Source organism: Mauremys mutica, chromosome 7, assembly GCF_020497125.1.
Source record: "Mauremys mutica isolate MM-2020 ecotype Southern chromosome 7, ASM2049712v1, whole genome shotgun sequence".
Classification (NCBI taxonomy): domain Eukaryota; kingdom Metazoa; phylum Chordata; order Testudines; family Geoemydidae; genus Mauremys; species Mauremys mutica.
The window spans coordinates 101,607,144-101,632,707 of NC_059078.1; the positions used below are offsets into that span (position 1 = coordinate 101,607,144).

At 37.9% G+C, this 25,564-nt stretch overlaps 1 protein-coding gene across 5 annotated transcripts in view; it reads right to left on the reverse strand.

Annotated features, from left to right (window-relative positions):
- Positions 1-25,564, reverse strand: part of INPP5A (inositol polyphosphate-5-phosphatase A) — a 415,177-nt gene that overhangs the window by 105,677 nt on the left and 283,936 nt on the right. For all 5 annotated transcript variants that reach the window (XM_045024848.1, XM_045024849.1, XM_045024853.1 and 2 more), the window contains 2 exons: positions 22,609-22,661; positions 16,557-16,676 (listed from right to left, as the gene is read on the reverse strand). In XM_045024848.1, the coding sequence (XP_044880783.1) occupies positions 16,557-16,676; positions 22,609-22,661 (173 nt within the window). The remainder of the gene's footprint in view (positions 1-16,556; positions 16,677-22,608; positions 22,662-25,564) is intronic.

The window sequence follows — 25,564 nt, forward strand, 5'->3', positions numbered from 1 at the left end:
TTGACCTATACATAACATTAGTTTGATTAGTCCTCTCATGGCACTTTAAGGGAAAATGAGAACTTAAAAGTTAAACCATTTACATTACCACAATTTGCTCACACTATCATTGCAAAATCTGATATACGATTTGTACACAAGAAAAGCTCCATCTCCTTTGCCAACTTTCCTGATTCATATCCCAGTTTTGGCTTTGCTCGGTGCCATTTACTGCTGACAAAAAGCTGAGAGATATCTCTGGAATGACATCAAGGTCTAAAGAAGTCCTCTTAAAACAAACTGATATTATGAAGATGAAATCTGTAATGGTATTATGCAAAGACGATTTTTTCAAATAAACACATTGTGCCAAAAAATGCCCAGTTAGAACTTTTGATAACTAAATTAATTAGAAAAATCCCAATCAGTTACTGATTAACAAAATAGCAGATTGCCAATGCTGAAAATTTATTAGTTAATATAATTAATAACTACATATCAATTTAGGGAATCAAAATTTTACTAGTTTGGTCTCATTTAGTCTAGTTTGGTCTTTTGTGCGTGTGCACACTATTGTTGCACACCACTTTTTGCATGCCTCCAATGGCTATCTCACAGTGCTTTCCAGGTTGACTGTTACTGGTGTGCCCTCCATCCCCTTGTGTCAAGTGTCCAGAATGATGCTTCCCTCCTTTAAAAAATGGTGCAGAGCCAGATTTTGCCCATTTGCTCCTGGATCCCAGTGTATCGTTATTCTGGCAATACAATCACAATTGCACTCCAGAAGCCCCAAGACATGCCTTGTGCAACTGCTTGAAGCCGCGCTGAGACCCTGGATCTCATCACCATCTGGGGAGAAGCATTGGTTCAGGAAGCTCTTGTGACCAGCCACAAGAATAAGGACCTTTTTGTGGACATTCCAAAGCAGATCTCTGCGAGGGGTCACTACTGGGACACTGACCAGTGTTGGATAAAGAATAAGCAGCTCAGGAGAAAGTACATTGAAACAAGGGATAAAAGGAGACAATTGAGTAGAGGACATGGGACCTGCCAATTTTTTGATTAACTGGACAGGATTTTACATAATTACAGTTCAACCAGAGGATGGCCAGCTAGACCCACTGGAGGTTGAGCAGGAGGATGCCTGAAAGGAGCAGCCCCCTAAGAGCTAGGATACATTTGGGACCCAGGAACCTGATGATGACCAACTAGAAAGCCAGCCCCTGTCCGGCCCTGCTACTACTGACCTCAGTTCCTGCCCTGCATCGGCTAAACACGAGTCCCAGCCAGAAACCCAGGCCAGAACTGAAGAATCTGATCCCCTGGAGGGAACTTTGAAATGTAATTACCTATATTTACAATGTATTGTATATTATTATTGTTGGCAGAGGTGAACTAGGAGCTCCCACCTCCCTCCTAACTCAGTCCTTTTGCTGCTTCCAAGTGGCAGCTGCAGTCTGTGCCTCTCTCCCAACCCTTCCTCCCGCAACAAATTTGAATAACTGAAGCATTCATTTGTGAAATATTCAACATTTATTGAGACAGGACTTAGAGGAAAAGAAATGTGGTTGGTTTTTGTTGTTTACATGAGATATGAGTGCAGCCTGCATGCCCTGGAAAGGCACAAATTATATTGCTCTCGGCTGAGGTACAGAAGCCCTGTAATACGCATTGGAGCTGATAACCATGGTAGGATCCTATCTGTTTTTCTCTGCACTTTCTCCGAAGTCTGCAGGGGAGATATAGCAGGACCTAAGACTAAGAAATAGCTGTTTTGTTGCACGTGTTACAGGGAATGTCTGGATGCCCTATGCCCCTGGTACAGCTTGCAAGCCCCTTCTACTTCTTCAGTGGTTCTGGGGGGGGACCATAACTTCACAGAGTATCAAGCTGGTCTACCCTTTGCCTTTTTTAATAAGACCTTTCTCTGCCTCCTAGTCTCCCATCTCAGTACAGTAGAACCTCAAAGATACGAGCACTAGAGTTATGGACTGACAGGTCAACCAGACACCATTTGAAACTGGAAGTAACCAACCAGGCAGCAGCAGAGACAGAGAGTTGATCTGGATGCCTGCTGTGTCACTAGGCCAGACCACCTAAATCCTGGTTCCTAACACAAACAGGCAAATTCCCACTTGACTACCTTTCTATGAATACCTCAGGCCATAGTTAAAATGTTCCTTCCCTCTGTCAAAGTGGCCTGTCTATGGCTTCATTAGCTAAGCAACAGGGGATAAGCCTCATCTCCCAGAATAAGAGGACCAACCTCCACACCATTAATGTCCACAGTGCAAACAGTCCGTTCGCCATTAATTTAAAAAGTACCGAGTTCTGAAAGATCCTGCCATCATGGACCCTCCCAGACCATGCTGCATTTGTGTCTGTAAACCTGCCACGGTGGTCCACCAGTCCTTGGAGCATGACTGAAAAATACTCCTTTTCTGTTTATAAATTCTATGCCCTGGCTGGGGGAGAAGGCTAGGGGAAGAGAGAGAGGGTAAATGATAGGCACCTGAATTCCATCATTTGTCCCAATACAGTTTGGGAATTCCATGCAATGCAAAGCTATCAACAATCTCCTGAGTATTATGCAGCTTCATGATCTAGTTAGACAGCACCTTGTGAATGGCATAACAGACCTATATGAGAATGTCCCAAACAGCTGATCTCCTCAAATTGGCTACAGACTGGAAACATTCTGGGGTGCCCAGTTTCCAGATGGCAATGGTGACTTGTTTCTCCATGGCGATGGTGGACTGTATTGTTTGTATGTTGTCGTTGCAGTTTTGTGGTCAGTTCTGCACAGATCTCAAAAAAAGGTAGCCCTCCCCATCCTGAAGTTCTCTTGCTGCTGCTGGTCGTTCCAGCTCTGCAGAACGAGCTGCTCCCACACTGATATCCTGGGCTCAGAAATTGCACTGAACACTATGTAGGTGATCCGGGAACAGCTTGGTGTCTTCCTGTTCTTCTGCCTTATCCTGATACCACCACTGGTTGGTGTGAAAGTCCAATGTCAAATTCATCTGGATCTGAGGGCTATAATACAGCCCAAGCAGTCCATGCCTATTCATGTTTGCCATCATAGCTGTACAGAGCATTGCTGGGTCCATGCTGGCCAACAGCAATTCAAAACTGTCATGAGCCCACCTAGAAATGGGGTGGAGACAGTGGAAATATGGGATTTCTTTTAAAAATGTGAACCAACCTGACTTCCCAAAGTTCACAGCGAAAATAATCCCAGGACACACACCGCTCAGCAACGAATCATGGGATACCCCTGGAGAATGCGACACTCTTAGTTCACAGAAAAGTGTTGCTGTGTGTTCACATGATGCCAGCTGAAAATGGATCAGGCATTCTGTGTGTAGACTATGGTGTGACCCAGATCCTGAGAGTTTCCTGATGTGCATCAAAAAGCTTCAGCTTAAACGCTTGTGTATACACAGCCTGAGTTTTGTGGTCATTCCCTTAGATGTTGGTGCCAACCAGGGTAATTAAGAATTCCATGCAAGCTTACTCTACATATAAATTCCACAGATGCTAGAATCTGTGAACCTGTTGGCATTATAGCCTTTTTTTAATGATTAATAGCCACATACCTACTTTTAATAGGATTCAAATTGGTTAACTAAAATATATAGATGTACTAGAGAGACTTCAATAGTCTTGCTACCTTGAGGGCCTAATACTGAAATCTTTACTTTCTTGTCAGTCATCCCAATTAAAATCAATGGAACTGTTGGCGTAAAAGCTACTCCTCTTGATTAAGACTGCAGAATTAGGGTCCAAGCTGGCAGAGGCAGAGATAGTAAAGGAAATTATTTGCTCTTCCATTGGTCAATGAAAGAACCAACACCTGCATTTGAGGGATCAGACTACAACAGAATGCATGATAACTCAGTATACAATATTGTTTTGTCTGGACTCAGAAAAAAAAATTCAGGTGTTTAGGCTAGAATGAACTGTCTCTGAAAAATGTTACATTCCTCTTGGTCCTGCCAGTTACAATTATAAATCTATGCAGTTCATTAAGTGTCAAATACATGGAGAAATGAGAAAACACCTTTGTCGCCCCCAGCAAGCAAGGAAGAGCAGATGTTTTGTTTTTTCAAACAAGATAGGAGAGCTTTAGAATTTGTTTTATTGTACTTTAGTATTTGCCATTATCACAATTTCCTTTGAACATGCCATGAATCAAATAATCCTTTAAAAGGTTGTAATGAATCACCCAATGGAGTGATAAATCTGAATCATGTAAAAAGAAAGCAGCCAACCCATGTCACTAGCATTAATTTAATGTTTCTTAGTGGGAGGATCTAGTGCTATTTCATGTACATTTTATTTGCTGTCTGTATCCAATTATCAAAAAAAACCTAACATTCTTGCAAGTTTTCGGTCTTTCTGTACAGTTTTATTTTTTACCAGTTTATGGCAGGATATGGGACAGCAGACTAGTGAACAAAAATGTGACAGCTGCAGAGAATTATAAAGTCCCCCCCCCCAGTTTTACATAAAAGAGCAAACTAAAATCCACCAAGTTCTAAGTTGTGTCTGTGGTAACCCTTGAATAAAAAGACCACAGAAAGCTCTCCAAAAAAGACTACAGCAATTCCCTCTACAAAAGAGAAGTTTTTTCTTTGAATTGGGGGGAGGGGAGGAAGAGGAGGAGAGACACTTTCACTGCTATAATCATTTGGTCAAAAATGCACTGCACGTGCTCCACAAGGCAGTTCTTAAGTGCAAAGAATTTTGTATGTACTAACATCATACAATAGATTCCTATTATGCTTCTGTTCATTTTAGATACCAGAATAACATTTCTAATAATGTCAACCTTATTCAATGTTATAAAGAGGGGTCACTGTACATATAAGCTCATGATGAACACAACTGTAAGTTATTTGTTCTTAATTTACTGAATAACGTGTGTAATCCGCTTATGCTTAATATCTGATTGCCCTCCATTTTTTAAATTTTCAGAGCTATAAATGTTAGTGGGCATGCAATTATCCATTCTTCTTTTAGTCCAATCACAGTACGGGACTCAGTGATGACCTCATTAGGCACTGAAGTCACAAGATACTAAATGCCATATAAAGTAGTATTTCCTTTTACTGATTCCAAATGAACAGACCTTTTAATTTCATATAAAGGCCCTACACTTCTTGTATTAATAGTAAAGTAAAATGGAGGGACCAATCCGTATCGGTGCTGCACTCATTCTTGTGAGTCACCAGGTCATAAATCATGGTTCTTGGCACTGCAGTAAGCTGAGCCATTCTATGATTCTTTCCCAGTGAATTGTGGGAGAACTTTTCTGTCTGTTGGACACAGGAAGAGAATTGTTGGAAGGCACTGGAGGACCATTAGCACTCAAAGCACTCAAATGGTTTAGCCTACATCCCCACTGCAAAGTGGGTGGGTTGGCACTCAGGCTTTAGCCTATAGCTCCAGACAAGTGCACTTGTCTGTGCTGAGAGCACCAGCAAACTCAAGCCAGAGGGCTGTGTGCATGGCTGGGATAAGATTAGGGACCAAACCTGAGTGAGAGCCTGAGTCAACTATGCAGTCAACATACACTCAGGGTTCGATTCTGCAAGCACTTACGCAGGCAAGTAAAGTTACTCATATGTAGAGATATTTGCAGGAGCAAGTCCTAAATTTGGGCTACCATTATTAATCAAGTAAAGGCACAAAGGCTGAGATTATTAAAGTTGCCTAGGGAATTAGAACTTGCAATTAAAATGAATGGGAACTGGGCATCCAAAACCCATAAGTGGCTTTGAAAATCTCAAAGTGTCTAATTATGTAATTAATCAAAGATAATATGGAGTATCACACAACAGTTTATTCATGCTTATTTTTGAATCAGCAATTCAAAATTGTCAAAAGCAATTAAAATCCTTTTATGATTTATTTTTGAGTATTACTCAAAATATGCATTATTTAGTGAAGATCACCAGTACTTTTATAAAATTTACTCTAATTTATAAAGTTATCAGGCCTACTGTACATGTGTTCTCAATTCATTCAGGTTAGGCCAGAAAATAATAGGACATTATTTACTTTCACTTTACTTTCACACTTATCCCTAACATACTGTCATTGAAAAGGACAGGAGAAAAAACAGCTAAATATCAGTAATTTGGTGGTGGGGGAAGCAGTTGAACATAATTCAGTGTGACAAGAGGCAGAGTGATTTGGCTAAACCATTTCTCAGGGTACTTTGTAAGGAGGATCAGCTGCATTATTCATTTAATAGCCATGTCTAATGCAATAGCCTGGCGGGTTTTGTCCCAAGTCAAGGTATCGGCAGCAGGTCAGAAGGTAACATTCTGTTTACACGATTATTTCCTAAAGCACTTATCTTGCCTTCGGTGTGAAAGTTGACTTTTCTGTTTGTAAGGGGGCCTAAAGAATTGAGGGAATGGGAAAAATTAGCTACACTGAGCTGGAGCTGAATAGAATTAAGTGGGAGGTCTGAGAAAGTCCTGCGGTGGCACTCAGCAGGATACCTTATTAGCCGCGTCATCGCAGTTCATTCAGGCAAACCATAACAGTGTCACCAACATTCCCACACAAAGACAAAGTTCCTCACACAGTCTATAAACATGCTTCCCCTGGCCAATTTATCCTAGCTTGACACTACTGAAAAGAGGTTTTTGTTTTGTTTTGTTTTAAAAACAGTAACAAAACAAAACAAAACAAAACAAAACAACCTTCCTCCCTCCTTTCCCCCCATAGCTCTGCCAAACTGGCTGAATTGAGGATGGGGAAGAGATGAAAGGGTATTCTCACATTTCTTGGGAAGAAACAATCCAAGGGTCAAAAATGTTATTCAATGAGCATATTTTTAATCATAACAAAAAGTGGATAGAAAAAAAATACGGAAACGTGGATATCCCTTAACATTTACCTGTTTTTCTGGATAGTGAACAATCTCACTAGAATTGCTATATTTTGTGTGTATTATACATGTAAAGGAATTAGTTGTATAAAACAACATTTAAAAAAATATTATATATTTAGAAAAATAGTTACAAAATAGCTCTTGCATCTATAAAGTACCTTATAGTACTAAAGAAATCAGTAACAAAATGTTTGGTCTGCATATTAAGCAAGCTAATATAGTGGTAACTCAGAGGTAGTGAGAAATATAGAATTATAAAAGTAATTCAAAATATATTTAAAGTGACCATTTTAGCATTTTAAAAGGCACATCTTGCATGTGAAATTAGAGGACTGTAGTAAGACATCTGACATAAAATGCAGCTCAACATCCATAAATAGAGTTGTTTATAAAGAGGTATGTTGTAAGTATATTTGAATAGCATCATGTCATAATAAAAGGGATCTTAAACCCAGAAATAAGCAGCACAGGGGTGGTAGACAGCAGTATAACCTAACTGAGTAACTGTGGTATTCAATTTTTAGGTTAAAACATTCATCTTGTTTACTGTTAATCTCAGTAGAGCTTTGAACCAGAAGGGATCTATTTCAATTTGAATCTACTAAAATAATGCTGAAGTATGTCTGTGCATGCTGGGGTAAAACCTTTTCGCATTTAATCTGATCACTGAAGTGTTCAGAAAGCATTGCAGACGTTGAAACAATAGGGAAGTTTGCATACTTGCTATGTGCAATGCAAGACACTGAAGCTCCACTGTTCACAGCAACTAGAAAGGGAGTCATAGAGTAGTGTTAGAGTGAAGGTCACAGAAAGGTTACTGGATAGGAGACAGAACCACTGATAAGTATTTAACAATCAGATACAGGTTCTTAGTCAGATTAAAGAGAAAACAGTAATGGAGCATTAAATTATATACTTTTCACTTCTATTTATCTTTAAATTCCAGTGAGTCCTAATAACAACTCCTATAGTGACTTCTGGTGGAAAGCAAAGGAACAACTACAGTGAAATCTCTGTTACACTATCACAGCCTGGCCAGGACACTGAAGGTTGAGCCACCAGAGACAATTAAGGTTTGGCTAACACAGCACCAGACATGTGGCCGTTAGGCTCCTATTCCCATCAATCCCACCTTTATTTTTTTTTTTTTTTAATTTCAGCCTCGTACTTACATTGGCCACCTCTTCCTTAAATTTTTTTCTATAGGAATCCACAAAAAAGGACTAGATTTCTAGATTCAAGAAATAATAATTATTTTTTAAGAAAAGTTAACTGGTGACAGTCTAAGTGTACCTAAACAGACCTAATATAAGTGCTTTCAGTGGCATGTCTAAAAATGTTGTAATATTGTCATTAAAAAGCTGAACATTATCATATCTCTGTGCCCTACTCTTTTTGATATAATAGCTAAAACCTATTAATAATATCAAAACATCTCTAAAGGTCAAGCAGAAAACAACAAGATGAAAGGAGTTGTCAAGAAGCTAAGGCAATCATCTTAATACTCAAGGCATTTGCCAGGGCTGTTTAACTAATATGTGATGTTCACTTTTAATTTCAATATAGTGCCATTTGGGCAAAAAAATGTTCTATTTTTTAATTAATTACCATGTCAGTAGCTATTAAGATTAAAACAAAGACCACATCAATAATAAATATTAATCCAAAGAAAGGATTACAAGAAGAGCAATAAAAATCAATTTTTAGAGCTGGAAAACTGTGACTTTTTCTAGTTTGACTGGTATTTTCATTATATTGACAAAACCATGATCTTACCTGACACTGACATTCACCTAATGTAATAGCAGCCATGTATAATGATGTAAGTACTTGTCAATTTTACTACAGTAGAACACAATTCTATTACACTGAGGTTAAGTTATAAGGAAATTCTCTTGCTCTTCATCAGATGTAGAACAACACATATGGATCAAGAAATTCGAGAAACTTTTTTTTAAATAGTTCCCTGTTATATCATGGGAGATTAAAACTCTTCCAAATAATTTGTGAAACTCACAGTGTTAATAATCTTTATACTTACTCATTGATAGAGAATAGACTCGTACTACTGTATGTCTTAATACACATAGTAAGTATAACTACCCTATAATATATTAAAGGACTGGGTAAAACAAAACAAAACACTGTGACCATTTAATAAAAAACATACCCGGAAACTGGGCCATAAAATTGCCTGCAGAATATTCCAGCATGGGATTTTGTTCTACAACCTCATGAAAGTTAGAAATGCAAATCATACTTTTGCCTTTTTGTGATACAATTAGAAGTGATCAGAGGATAGGCATTGCATGTCCTAGTTAGGTAACCAACATTACAAGAAGAAGATTAAATAACACTACTGCCACCACTGTCTCTCCAAATAGAAACACTGACTTTTTTTTTTATTCACAGGGTGGATATAAGATGTGGCAGAAGCTTGCCACCATTACCCTTCCAATGACCTCAGCCTGGAAGCATTGCTCTGTGGCTGTGGGAGATAAAGGAGCCACTAAGTCAGTCCTCCACCACAAATGTAGAAAACACTGATAATAAATAAATAAGATGACTCAGTGGTGAAAACAAATCTGTATGATCTGGGAATGTCAAAGAATGTTTCCCTAAATTTTAAAATCTCATGCTTCATCTACTATACAAACACATGCCATTGATCTGAATATATTCTTAAAAATATAAATGTATGTTTACCATTTGAAAAAATAACTTTGTAAAATTATGTAATAAATATGCAACCCCCCCCTAAAAATACTGCCTAATTTAAATTCATGTTATCTAAGCAATACTAATTAGTTAATTTTCTGACTGATGGTGTCAGACATGTAAAAGGCTGAGCCAGTGGAAAAACAAGAGGAAAAAGCCCCCAGCCTTTGACTTTATCTGACAGGTTGAAAGTAACAAGATAATTTTGCTGGATTTATTCTTTGTGGAACATATTATACAAACACACTAATTTTGAGAGCACTTAACCCTAGTTTAAAGAGCGGGAGGCAGAAGAGACTCAATATTAATGAGATGGACCCAATGTGTTTAATGAAAAGTTGCTTTTTCTGAATGTGACATTGGATGTTAAACCTTGGTTAGAAGATATTTGAACGGAAGGCTTATTTGCCTTGGGACTACATTCTATTTGGGCACATCACAAATTTCCTTATAAACTTGAAAATGCCATGGTTGCAGTCGGAATATTCACTTGTTAAAGTAAGTATTGTAAAAACGAGATGGATGGAATAAAATAGGGGGAAAATGATGTGGGCTACTCCTAGAATTTTCTCAAATGACCCAGATCTTTAGAATGAAGTTTTCCTTTGCCTAGAAACGAAGTGGCTTTTCTTTTCCTCATTCAGCTGCTAGTTCTGGGAAAAGCCCAAAGAGAAACATTTAGATTGGAGGGGTCTTTGAGAAGATGTGACAGTTGACTGATGAGCATCCATAAAATGACAAAGAATAGTTGTGTGAAGCCTGTGCATCACATCGCCTCTCCCTGGGAAACTAATTGCTCTGAATTGTTAATAGTAACATTATTTTTCTGGCAATCATTTCTTTTGAATACCCAAAATGAGCATGAAACAGCTCCTTTGAACGGACATAAAAGTTAAATGTCCCAATGTTGATCAAATTAACTTCAGCTATGTGACAATGGACTATATTTGTGAGAAAATAATGAAGGGCACAAAGGGGTGCTTTATGCCAAGATTTCACAGTTGTAATGTAAAAATGTTTCTGTTGAACTAGGCCAGGCAACATTTCAAAAGGAAAACAGAAGAGCACTGTCACTTTCTTAAAAAAAGCTCATTGCATGGATCTGAATGGTCTGGATAATTTCAGGAAGTTTCAAACGTTGGCACATCAAGAACGACAGCATCAAGTTACTATTTCACATCCTGATTCTTATTTAACTCTCATATAATACTCATAAAGAACACCCTCTTGTAGTCCTTAGTCAGGCAACAATCCTATTGAAGTTGATAGAAATTTTGCCTGAGTGAGAGCTGTAGGATTTGGCTCAAAAGTAGTCTAATTTCATGCAGACAAAAAGACTAATTCATAAATAAAATATTTATGTAGGCATGACGTGAAGCATGTGCATGAAGTCTGTGATCTACACTGTTAACCACATGTTCCTCTCCCTATTTCACATATGAACTTAATTCCCCAAATTTAGAAGTTATTCTGGTGAAGATAGGGGCAGGATTAGGCAAGTACATTATCCAATATGGGAAGGGAAGCAGCTTTCAGATTTCACTTCTGAAGCATATGGAGTAAATTCAGTCTCTGTTATATCAGTGTAAATCCAGAGTATCACCATTGACCTCCAAGAAGTTAAACTGGATTCCTGAAAATGCTGAGAAAAGGATTTATCTATATAGAGTCTACAACAAAAAGTCCATGATGATTCTGCCTTCCTCACGGTCACTGAATTATAAAGGTAAAAAAATAAAATGACACATTACACACATACTCCAGTTGCCCTTTGCACATTCTCCTCACCACATTATTCTTATGCCTCCATTTTTTGTTTTTTAAAACCAAAATTATCTGTTTACTATTCTAATATTATTAGATTAAATATTTGCATTCAAAAATGTTATTTGGAATTACTACATAATTACGCAAACATTTCTAGATACCTCTAACATCAACTATCATTTTTAAAAAGGTTAATTTAAAGATATTTGAGAAGCTTCATGCCTATGTACTAAAGCTTTGGCATAAAATAATATATGTGGTTAACAAGACTTTTGTAACGTTAAAATAATTTACTTAAGTTTTACTTGTATCTATTGCTTTTAATTCTTGCGTAAGAGAATCGTGTGGTCATTTGAATCCCACATTAATGAGGTTGCAGTTAGTTAATGTTTATGAAGATATTCACAGAAATGCAGATGCACACAGAGGACAGAACTGTGGTTCACTTACTCCCACAGTGACTTACATCAACTGTGAGAAGGTGTTTCTGTTTCATTCACTAAAGGTTTAGCTCATTAAACTGTTTTCCTTCTCAGTATTGTTCACTGAGTCTGAACTGCATTGCAGTTAAATGCTCTTTAGCAGTTTAAAGGCTTTAGAGGAAAATACTTATCAGCCTCTGTTTTTAACAGCACTAAATCTGCATTATTAGTTCATGCAGATAAGGGGATTTAAAGGCCTGGCTTGAAAACTCTCTCTTCTATGTTTATCTGACACTGCATAGCTCCTGTAGCTCAGCTGGAAATGTAGATCTATGAAGCTTTAAAGAGAGATTAAAGCCAAGAAAAGAAGTACTTTTCCCCCTATAGATGTTCTTACTTTTCCTTTTCCTACTGTCTGAAGGAGTGATGGCAGACAATGGTCAAAGATGGTTCCCAAAACCTTCTGAATGGGGACACTGTTGGTGGTAGCATTCATTCAAAGTGAGCTTCAGTGTATTGTCCTCCCCAATCAGCAGATCAGAATAGAGTTTGCTGGTGGCTGCCAAAAGGTTAGCAGTGCCCATGAAAGGGGTTTCCCATTATTCACTGCTCTTACAGAACTCCTCTTTTGTGCTAGTCAGCCCATCATTTCACTATGGAGGTCCGGATCTGCGGCTGGCTGCTCTCTCAAAATGAGCAATTCATGTGAATGCAAACCCACAGTGGTAGTGCAACCTAAAATTGAAGGTTTCTTTTCTAAAGACAGGGGAGTTAGGGCAGTTTTTGGCAATGTCACATTTTAATGATATACCATCATGACATCTTTGACCCACAGTTAACACTAATACTACAGTCTGATTTCCTTACCCTTGCCAGGGCATCGTGGGAGGTCCAAAGCCAAAATTAGCTAAATGAAGCACATAGCATGCTGTGGCAAGCAAGCAATAAATAATACAGATAGATCTGTTTAGGTTCCTTAATGCAGAACAAAAGAGAAGAGGAACAGAAAATAAAAAAAAAACAAAGCAAAAGAATAATTATCTTATCTGTTGGGGTACTGTAACAATATATATCATTTTTTGGCTAAAAGCACTCCCAGTCAAACAGATCTAGACGTCACTGAAGCTTAGTTCATTAATTCAAAGTATCTCTTATAAACTTACACAGCCAACCTATTTACATCACATCAAAAAAGTTCATGATTTAAAAAAATGTATTAACCACTTCACTCTGATAGAAATGGCATCAGAATAATGATTTCTCTTCTCCAGCCCTCCCAAAAGTGAGAACGACACACTAAACGTTAAAGCATTTCCTACCTACCCCCTATTGGTGTATAGTGGAAAAGCAGGTTGTGAACACAGTGGAAAAAAGCTAAATCTTTCATTAAAAAGATGGGCCAGTTTTTAGCTAAATTAAAATTATCCTGGAGACATAAGCAGAGAGATAAGGCTTTGGCTACTATATTTTCTAAATAAAAAAGTATCTATACCTAATTCTATACTTTAAAAGTCTTTCAATGAAAATCTAAAAATAGGAAAAAGCACAATACTGTCTACATACAAACAAGGTATTTTATGCTGCATATCTAAATTTGGTTCTATTTCCTCTTCATTTTCTATAGGAAACAATCAGCAAAATAAACTATTATTCTTTTGTAGAGAATTCCTCACAGAGGATGATATTGCATGCAGCATCTCAATGCAAAGGGGAACATTGTGTGTAAATGATGGAGAGATGAGCTGGTTCATTGACCATTAGTCACCCTTAATCTCAGACCAACCTTTGAGCATAGCCTAACCTTTGTTAGGGTGGAGGAATGGGGATTTTTTCAGATCCTCCCATATTTGTACTCATTTACGCCTTCTCCCTTGCTCATCTGACGCCCCCGCTTCCTCCCTCACCCCCCAAAGTGCTCCTTATGAGGCTACCCACCCAGTGCTGCTCAAAGCAATGGCTTGGGGGTGGGATGCACAAGCCACTCTTAGTACCTGCCAGTCTGAACTTGGATTTCCCATATAGCAACACTCTTAGGCTGATCTCCAGTATGTTAAGGCTCAAATAAATAAAGTTAACTCACTCAACCTTTTCTGAAAAGATGTGGCTGTGACAGTTTCTTCACTGGTCTTGGATATCTCTTACTGAAAAGCTCATTCTTGGTGGCATATATTGCACCTTGGCACCCCTGACAGGAAGAGCCCCAGACCATGTTATATTTAAATGCAGAGAGGCCATCATAGTTAGGGCCCTACTAAATTCACAGTTCATTTTGGTCAAGTTCATGGTCATAGGATTTTTAAAATCGTAAATTTAATGAGTTCAGATGAATTGAAATGAGTTCAGATGTTTAAATCTGAAATTTCACGGTGGTGTAACCGTAGAGGTCCTGACTCAAAAGGCGGCTGTTGTGGAGATCGCAACGTTATTGTAGGAGGGTTGCGGTATTGCCACCTTTATTTCTGCACTGCTGCTGGCGGTGGCGCTGCCTCAAGAGCTGGGCAGCTCTAGAGCAGTGGTTGCTGGCTGGGAATCCAGCTCTAAGGGTGGCATGATATGGTATTGCCACCCTTACTTCTGCATTGCTGCTGGCAGGGCACTGCCTTCAGAGCTGGGCACCTGGCCAGCAGCTGCCGCTCTCTGGCTACCCAGCTCTGAAGGCAGCGCAGAAGTAAGGGTGGCACTATTGTGGCCCTCCTTTGATAACCATGTAACCTCCCAGCAGCTCCCTTTTGGGTCGGGACCCCCAGTTTGATAAACTCTGGTCTTCCCCGTGACATCTGTATTGTATAGCGTAAAATTACATAAAAGACCAGATTTCATGGTCCATGATGCATTTTTCATAGCCGTAAATTTGGTAGGGCCTTAGTCATAGCTCTTAGCTCTGCAGTAATATTAACCAAGGCAGAGGCTTCCAGGAGAGGAATCATCCGGAGGCTATAGGGGAGTGGGAGATTGATAGAAGCCTTTTATGGAGAAGTGAAGAGAGATGTGAGGTGCTAATGTAACACCGCGGGCAGGATTGAACGGGGACCTCTGGAGCTTAGTGCATGAGCCTCTACCGTATGAGCCAAAAGCCAACTGGCTCTTAGCTAAGGCTATAGAGCAGACTCATTTAACTCATTCTCTCTAAGTGGTCCCGGTGCCACTAGATGGGACAGAATAGCACACCCAGAAGGTGTGTGGGTTACACTAGGATTTGTAAAGAGAGAACTTGGGAAACATGGGGGCTTAGAAGGAGGAGTAGGGAAAGCAGCATGCCATGGTATCTACATGGTATCTTCACTAGGAGAAATGGTCTGTTTTTAGCACATTAGCTAACATGTTCAAATCCTACTGAGTCAAGGCAAATTGTAGTTTTAACATATGTTAGCTGGTCGAGGACCCTATGGTTTGCCTCAACCAGATAACTTATGTGCGTTACAATTACAACTTGCCTTGTCTGCATTAGGATTTTAAACATGTTAATTAACATTTATTAGAATGCACTTTTTTCCTGCCCAGATAAAAAAAAGAAGGCCACACTGGTGCCAGATGACTGTGTGTGTGAGGGTGAGGGGGCAAAGTCTGGGGAGAGTGTATGTGAGAGAGTGGAAGGGAGGTGTCTTGCAAGGAACAAGGGAGGGGAAGTTGGGTGCCGGGGGATGGTAATCTGTTGAGAAGCAGGGAGATGTAACTACTAGCAATGTCACAGAAAGCATGCATGTGTGTTTGAAGAGGAGAAAATTTCAATGTTTAGATAAGAAAGGAAAAGAAAAAGAACCATGTTATGAATGAACCTATTCACTCCTGATATCAAATTATTCCTAACTTATCTGTAACTGTTAGAGAGATTCCTAAAAAGTTTATTATATCTACTGTATCACCATTATGTCATAGATAACATTGCATATGAAGACTTCTTTAAAGAGAAACTTTTAGGCTCTATTTCCCTGGGAAACATTAAGTCAACCAATACTTCATAAAAGAAACATTCAAATCTTCCAGAAGAATCATTAGATGTGACAGTTCAGGCTACTGCTGTATAAACATACTTCCTTTCTGCCTATACATTGCCAGTACATGTATGCCCATACATAAATCATCTTTTCTTGATGGCTGCCTTTATCATGGATCCATAACTGCTAAAGAGGATTATCAAAAGTTCTTTAGCATATTCTGACAGTGCACTGCCCACTGGACTGAGTTTACTTTGTTAGCACTTTGATAGACCATGGTGCTATCAATAGCAGTGGCAGCTGTGTACAAATAATACATTCTCTTTTACAAAGAGATGAGATGTTTAGTGTACACTGCCTGTGTTAATCTCAACATACCTTGCATTAAAAACACATTTGAACATCAACAGTACTTGTTTTTACTTAGCCCCTGTGTAGACCAGGGGGAAAAAGGTGTACTTTTAAGATGTGCTAACACATTTTAAAAATATACTTTTTTCCCAAGACTACAGAAGGCTATAGAAAGTCCATAGAAATTCCCCAGTCTTTTCAATTTCTTTTAAAATAATCAGCCTCACAAATTGACCTCTAATCAGATCCATGTAAAAACATTCTGAACTCTTATAAAAAGTGTATTGTTTTAATCTGTATTAGTACAGTTTTGCAAGTGGAGGAAAATGCTATAAACAATATACTGTGCGTGACTGTTATTGGACAATGGAATAAAAAATCTCAGTATGACTAGAAAGTAATTTTTATCATAGCTTTTATAAACTACTAAGGGGAAGAGGAGGATGAGAGAGACTAATAGAGTCTAATACATACCTATCAAGTACATAACCAAGAGCCTTATGTCGTATTCCTGAGTAAACCGATGGGCTTGTTTCCCAAGCAATTAAATTGGAAGCATCATGGAAAAGATGAATGTTTACCAAGTCAAAGGCACTATGACAAAGGAAAAACAAATAAAATGACTCAGAATAAAAGAAAAAACATTAGTAGCAAGCAGCGGAGCATTCAACATCATAGCACAACATTGTATATTCACTGCTACGGCAACTTACATTTACTCATCCAGACAGTGCAAAGTTATGTTATCATAGTAGAAATTGCCATGGAGAGTAGCACCAATCTGATCCATAGTTAAGGTTTCAGCTAGGCTTCTGTTTAAAGTTTATGTATTATACAAAAATAGAAAGATTGAGATCAATTACAGCTCAGAGAGAAGGGAAGGGATTTTTGTGCAAACTAGGCAAACTGTAACACAACATATGCATAACTAGAGCTGGTTGGAAAAATTCAGATGAAACAGTGTTTTAGAGATTGAAACATTTTGTGGAAATGGTTTGATGTCAGTGAAGATCCGATGGAACCTACCTGACTTCTTGCCAGTACACCTGCCTGCCCACCCAGTGGGCTACCAGGAACCCCACGACTTCCAGGGTCTGCGGCGCCAGGGCAGCCCCAGGCAGACAGCCCCAGAGCTGGTGTTCCATTCCCTTTCACAGAGAATTTTGACTTTTTTGGTTTTGCTCCTCATTGGAATGAAACTAAATCTTGAAATATTAAAATCCTCTGCAAAATGGAATCACCTTTCTCTTACCAGCTCTATACATAACAACTAAATAAGAACATAAGAATGGCCATACTGGGTCAGACTAAAGGTCCATCTAGCCCAATATCCTGTCTTCCAAAAGTGGCCAATGCCAGATGCCCCAGAGGGAATAAACAGATCAGGTAATCATCAAGTGATCCATCCCGTTGCCCATTCCCAGCTTCTGCAAACAGAGGCTAGGGACACCATCCGTGCACATCCTGGCTAACAGCCATTGGTGGACCTATCCTCCATGACTTTAGTTCTTTTTTGAATCCTATTAGGATTCCACAGGTTGACTTTGTGTTTTGTGAAAAAATACTTCCTTTTGTTTGTTTTAAACCTGCTGTCTATTAATTTCATTTGGTGACCCCTAGTTTGTGTGTTCTGAGAAGGAGTAAATAACACTTCCTTCTTTATTTTCTCCACACCAGTCATGATTTTACAGACCTCTATCTTATTAATCTCTCCTCACATGGCAGCTGTTCCATATCCGTAATCATTTTTGTTACTCTTTTCTGAACCTTTTCCAATTCCAATATATCTCTTTGAGATGAGGTGACAAAATCTACAGGCAGTATTCAAGATGGGGACATACCATGGATTTATATAGAGGCAATATGATATTTTCTGTCTTATTATCTATCCCTTTCTTAATGATTCCCAACATTCTGTTCACTTTTTGACTGCAGCTGCACATTAAGTGGATGTTTTCAGAGAACTATCCACAATGACTCCAAGATCTCTTTCTTGAATGGTAACAGCCAATTTAGACCCCATCATTTTATATGTATAGTTGGGATTATGTTTTCCAATGTGCATTACTCTGCATTTATCAGCACTGAATTTCATCTGCCATTTTGTTGCTCAGTCACCCAGTTTTGAGAGATACTTTTGTAGCTCTTCACAGTCTGCCTGGAACTTAACTATCTTGAGCAATTTTGTATCATCTGCAAAATTTGCCACCTCATTGTTTACCCCTTTTTCCAGATCATTTATGAATATACTGAAAAGGACTTGGCCCAATACAGGAACACCACTATTTACCCCTCTCCATTCTGAAAACTGGCCATTTATTCCTACCCTTTGTTTCCTATCTTTTAACCAGTTACCAATCCATGAGAGGACCTTCCCTCTTATCCTATGAGAGCTTACTTTGCTTAAGAGCCTTTGGTGAGGGACCTTGTCAAAGGCTTTCTGAAAATCTAAGTACACTATATCCACATGCTTGTTGACCCCCTAAAAGAATTGGCATGATTTCCCTTTACAAAAACCATGTTGACTCTTCCTCAACAAATTATGTTCATCTATGTGTCTGACAATTTTGTTCTTCACTATCATTTCAACCAGTTTGCCCAGTACTGAAGTCAGGCTTGTAATTGCTGGGATCACCTCTGGAGTCGTTTTAAAAAATTAGCGTCACATTAGCTATCCTCCAGTCATTTGGTAGAGAAGGTGAGTTACAGACTACAGTCAGTAGTTCTGAAATTTCACATTTGAGTTTCAGAACTACTGGTGACTTATTACTGTTTAGTTTATCAGTCTGTTCCAAAACCTCCTCTAATGACACCTCAATCTGGGAGAGTTCCTCAGATTTGTTACCTAAAAAGAATGGCTTAGGTTTGGGACTCTCCCTCACATCCTCAGCCATGAAGTCTGATGCAAAGAATTCAGTTAGTTTCTCAGCAATGACTTTATCGTCCTTGAGTGCTCCTTTAGCATCTCGATCATCCAGTGGCCCCACTGGCTGTTTAGCAATTGATCTTGTTTATGTAACCTCTGTCTGCCCATCCTCCTTTCCCTCCCCCTATTATTGCAGCTTTTAGTAGCTCTGTCATATCTGCCATAAGAATGTAAGCTCTTTGGGGTAGGGATTGTGTCTTGCTATATGACTGTACAGTACCTTGACTATTTTGGACAGTGTTGTAATATGAACAACAATAATCATATCTTGGCAATATTCCTGTCTATATGACGTCCTTTGCAATGTCAATTGCACTAAACCCTCTATTTTTACTTCCAATTTTAAGAAACATTCTAATGAATATAATGTCACTTTGCCTTATACCATTAGCATCCCATTCTGCTTCCATTGAACAAACCCTAGAACTTCACAGTTCCAGCCTCTGCTTCTGTGTTGCAGCAAACATTTGCTTCAACAGCTTTGCTTTGAGTAGGGAGATTAAGGGTATATATGCACTACAGCTGTTAGGTGTGATTTCCAACTTGAGGAGACATACCTGTGCTAGCTCTGATCGAGGTTGTGTGCTAAAAACAGAAGCGTAGCCATGGTGGTGCAAGCAGTGCAAGGGATTAGCTGGTCCAAGTATATACCTGGGGTCTCAAATGGATCATATCTGGGGTGGATAGCCCTTCCTGCTGCTCATGCTGCTGCAGCTACACTTCTATTTTGAGTGCACTAACTAAATCAGAGCTAGCATGAGTATGTCAACTCAAGCTGGAAATTATTCTTTCTAACTCCAGGGTAGATGTATCCTTAGTCTCTCTACTCAGAGCAAAGCTGTTGAAGGAACTGTTTGCTGTGGCACAGAAGCAGAAATTGGAGCCACGAAGTTCCAGGTTTTATATAATGAAGCAGTTTTAGCTACCAAAATACAGAGTTTCATTTGCTTCTGTGGCCTTTGAGGCTGTGGTTAACTAATTGTTAGTCTCCAGCCCAGAGGATTTTTTCTGTGTGAGAAGCTAGAATTTTCCCAAAATGTACAATCTATAAAGGTTTTAAAAACTTTTGGGTAAAGGGAACTCTATAAATCATTATGAAAAGTAATGTGTTTAAACAAATCAGAATTTCTTACTCATGTGATCCCCTATTATTTAGTGAACAGGCACAATCAGACCCCAATCCCAATATCAGCAATTATTAATAATATAATTTGCATATAAGCAAAATAAACAGCTTCAGTGATTATAAAAACTCCAACGCACCTTCAAAATCTATATTACCTACATAACCCTTTGTCTTGTATATGCCTCTGCTGTGAATGTTGCTCATTTGGGGAAGTATTTCAGCAAGGTACTTTAGCACATATTTAACTTTAAGCACATGAATCTTGACTTCAAATAGACTACTCATGTGCTTAAAATTAGGTAAATGCATAAATACATTGCTGTATAGGGTCCTAAATTTGGATCAAATGTGTTCAGAACACAGAATCTCAGAGAGCTCCAGTTCTCTATCTCACCCAAAGAGTTAACAATATTAATGCAACCAACTAAAAAAGCAGATAAACCATCTACCAAAGAAACGTCTAATAGTCAACTGCAGATGACCATTAGAAACAGAGTTAATAGGTGGCACAGCTTCTTCTCAGAAAACGGTTTTATATATCATATTGTAATGATCTTGGACATTATTTGGTTGTAAAAAAAAAAAAGTTCAAGGTGCAGATGGCTCATCAGGCTGATGCAGTTTAAGGCACATCAGTTTCCATAGCCAATACAGTTGACTTCTCACCTCTGTGGATCAGGTACCCATTTTGCTGTTGGGCGAACTAGAGGTAGCCTTTCAGTGTGAGATTGAGCAAGACTCAAACCCACAGCTTCGGAAATTATAATGAAGTATTTTAACCACTCAGCCACCAGGCCTCAACTTATTTGAGGGTCCCATATTCATGCTTTCTTGATGGCACAATACATTATTATTTACTCTGCCCTTTTTTTTTTTTTTTTAGAATCTAATGGATGCCTTTGATATTTAGAACAAGATCTTCCATTCTAATTACCCAAAATTATATCAGAAACAACCATTAATTTCCCCTGAAATCTGCCATATCTATAGCAGCAGTTTACCAACATCTTGAAGAATAAGAAACATATATCTGGTGTTCTTGAGAGAAAGAGCTTGTCTCTTTTTGAGCCAACCATTCATTCCTGGATAAACGAAGGTGAAATTTAACCAATTTTTCCAGTTTTTTTTCTTCCCAATTTTTGTCCCTTATACTCTTCTTAAATTTTAAAAGGCAAATAAAGAAATATACCCCAAAATAAATAAATATGAAATAAGCTCAAATATAGAGGCTTTGTCTCTTAAATGTACCACAACATCAGAGTCAGTCTGCACTGAAGTTTCTCTGGTTTAGGTCACAGAGATACGTGACCCATTCTCAGCCACTCTACACAATAATGCTGGGCTTTAAAAACTATTGATAAGTTAAGAAGTAATGCAAAACTAACATAAGAGTGAATGTTAGTCCACATGACCTTCTCTTATCAGCCTATCATCAGACACAACTCAAGTGGGTTTGGTAATCTCATGATGTAATACACAATTGATAGTCAAGTACAGTCAGTGTCACAAACTTTTCAAACAGATCGCAAAATATTTTCCCTCAAATTATTGATATTAGATTCAGATCCTTTTGTCCACACTGAACTTTCGAACAGCTTTTCTTACTACGTTGCACGTAGTTTTCTAACTGTTTACATTATTTTCTAAGTAACATTATTTTAGCATAAATTACTAATTCATCTCAGGGTTACCCAACAAACTCACACTTTCCTAAGCACTCTTAAAAGGAAAGGATTGTTAAATATCTTAAATATTCACCATTTTAACTGAATATATTTATATTTAAAGACCTGTGTAGCAATACATTTATTGAAAACAGGAGACATCTATTAGGGATAAACCTCTCAATTCCCTTTGATTTCTTATGGAGGCACTATCCCATCTCACATATAATAACTAAAAATGTAACCCTACAGATAATAGCAAATTGAATATTTATGATTCCAAGTTTTTAAATATTTGGCCAGCATAGGATGAACCACAATCTGGGCCCAAAACAGTAAGGCAGACCTAAATTCTGCAAATAAAGAACAATTGCTCATTGCAAATGTGTTTCATTGCACAAATATGTAGCAGGAACTGATGTATATGGGCTTGATCCAACACCCAATGAAGTCACTGGAAGTTTTTCAATTGACTTAAGTGGGCACAGTGGCTTGTGCTCTAAATGGCTCTAAATAGAGAATGGTATATTTTTTCATAAATACTTTCAAAGCTTTTTGGATGTCTGTGCCTCACAGATAATTTTCTTGATCAGTCTAATGGCAAGTATATGCAAATATTAAAATCACATTTATAAAAATTAGTTTTACCACTTGTCATTTACAATTTACTGAGCATTATTATGCACATAATAAAGCTAAGCATGATGTGTCATCTCTTCTTTGTAGCAAATAAATTTGGTTATAAGTTTCTCATAGAAAATATACATGAAATAAAGATAATCATAAATAACTTAATAGAATGCAACATACCAATCAGTAATACACCATCTTGTGCGAATGAAGCCTTTTCTGGACCATTTACACTGAAAAATAAATAAGCAAGTTAAATCAGTAAAACTTTAAATGAAGGATTGATGGGAGTGTATGAAGAGGTTAAATATACTTTACAAGAGAATATTTTTAAACTGTTTATTGAGAACATAAAACGAACAACCCATACAGTGTTTAAGTAATGAGCACTATGAACTATACAAACAGGATCAAAATAAAATATTATTCTCTACTATAAGGATTTAAATTGCACTGCTTACTTCTTTGTTTCACTAGTCTAACAATAAACTTGAAATAAAAACTACTTAAAAAAACCTAGTCACTTTTACATAAGTGAGTACTAACAGGGAAATGATTGTTACATTTGTACTTTCAGAAGAAAAATAAAATTACTTTGAATACATACCAGAAAAAAACAACCAATTCTTATCAATTGTGCATAAATGCCTTAACTTGTTTGTAAATTTACCTAAACTGTGAAGTTGCATCATGGAGTTTTACAATGAATTTAAATGAATGGGACATTAGAAAGCTGTACTTTTTCTGCAGATTCTGCCTACCTAATAATTCTATAAAAGTTAAAGTGAATTTAAATGAGAGTGTAACAATACATTTATCAAAACAGCAACATCCTCTGTAAGATACAAATCAACTACTGCCAAGGTATAATACTGCTGGCATAGCAAAAGAATACTTTCAGCCGTGGTCCTAAATTGCTCTACCAAAAGAAAAAAATAATTTAAATTAAATTAAATTAAAGAAGCCATTATGTTGGATCCCATTTATATACAGCTACAGTGACTGAGATGCTGGACTATTCATTGCCCCAGATATACTTAAATGAGGATGCCTATGATTTTGCGGCAAAAGACTGCAATACTTATAACTATATCATAAGAAATAACTATTAACCATAGTACAGCATCCTTTAGAATGGAAGTAATCACACTTCTGGGCTCTCATGAGGCAATATATACAGCTTTTGACATATACCCTGCATCGTGCTTTCTTTTCTCCTTACTGTGAATAGGACACTAGATGAAATTCTCCACTCACCCCCAAAACTCTACCCTAATAAACTGGTGCCTAACAAAGTCCAAACCACCCAAACACCCTGAGAAAACCTGCTTCATTACAAAAATAAACCCCCCTCTGACTGCACACTCATAGCTGTTACCTACAACCCCACACTTGAACCCATACAGGGTATCATCAAACAAATTGATGGGGACCCTATCCTGAAAGAAATCTTTCCTGAACCCCCTCTTTTGGCCTTCAAACAATCCCCCAGCCTCACCAAGCTCATCATCAGAAGCAAGGTCCCCACAGAACCACCAACTCAAAGCGGCACCAGACCCTGCTAGAACAACAGATGCAAAACCTGCAGACATATCTCCACTGCTACATATCCCCCCCACTACACACCTTTCAAGATCTATGGGTCCTATACCTACCTAATCACAACATGTGGTGTACTTCATCCAGTGCACTAAATGCCACAATAACTACTATGTGGGTGAAACCAGACAATCACTACTCTCTCAAATGAGCTCACACAGGAAAATGACAAAAGACAAAAATACTCTATCACCTGTGGGTGAACACTTTTCAAAAAGCAATCACTCTGTATTTGACCTAACCTTCATCTTCAAAGGAAACCTGCATAACACCTTCAAAAGATGAGCTCAGGAGCTTAAATTCATAACTTTGCTAGAAACTAAATATCACAGTCTTAATAAAGATACTGGATTTATGACTGATTACAAAAATCTGTAACCCACTAACCTCCCCCTTTTGTCCTATGACTACAGGGGTGTAGTTAATGACTACACTTGAATAGTCTCATAGAATATGTACTTACTACTTATGCTAAACTATTTATATGATCTTGTATTTAGCTGTGACACTCCGAGTACCTTTCCCAGACCGGAAGAGCTCTGTGTAACTCAAAAGCTTGGCTCTCTCATCAACAGAAGATTGTCCAGTAAAAAATGTTATTTCACCCACCGTCTCTCTAATATCCTGCGACCAATAGGACTACAACAACATTGCATAAATAAAGTCAAAGCAGACTATTTTCTCATTATCTTTCAGATGAGCATCACCTCTTCTTTTCTTTTCTTTAACTGTATGTCTATCGTCCTGGTAACCACGTTTACCTCCCTAGTTCTTGTGGCAACAAATCAACTGTAACCAATCAGAAGAATGCAAAAAATACAGTCCCTTTACTGAGGTTCCCTTAACCCCCCAACAAAATCCTCTTTATATTCAAAACATCAGTTTATAGAGATACATTTAAAATGTTTATTGTATTGACTGAACAACAACTTGAACTTGGTAGCTTGAAGGTGAAAACTTACATGAAACTTTTCTTTTAACACAAGTCCACAGTGGGTTGTGTAAGTAGAGTTATCCAGAAATGCTGGGCTACTCTCACTGATTTATTTTTAATTGAAAAAACAGACTATTTAAGGATTTGTTTGGGAAAATATATATATATAATTATGTGAACTATATAAATTTAAGAGGAAAAAAGTTATTCCACTTTCTAGTCTACAATTTTTGATAGTGTCCCTTTAAATACCTATCTCCAAGATCTGAATTTTACAATCACATCTGTTGAGCAGCTCTCAACTAAAGAACAGTTTGGGCTGAAACATGCTAGTGAGGATTGCTGGCATTCTCATACACTTCATATAGTTTCATCAGCTTCATATTGATTCAGCAATTGGAAAAACAAATGTGTTCAATTGAAAATAGTAAAAAGTTCAAGAACATTGATTAACAACAAAGTGCTTTATCCAAAGACTCAACATTTATATCTGGTAATGTGAACAGATTGCACAATGAATGCTTTTTCTTCTATTTTTTTTTCATGACTTGAATTATGTCCCCATAATTTCAGCTAGTTTGCTATAGAGGCACAGGGTGTTTT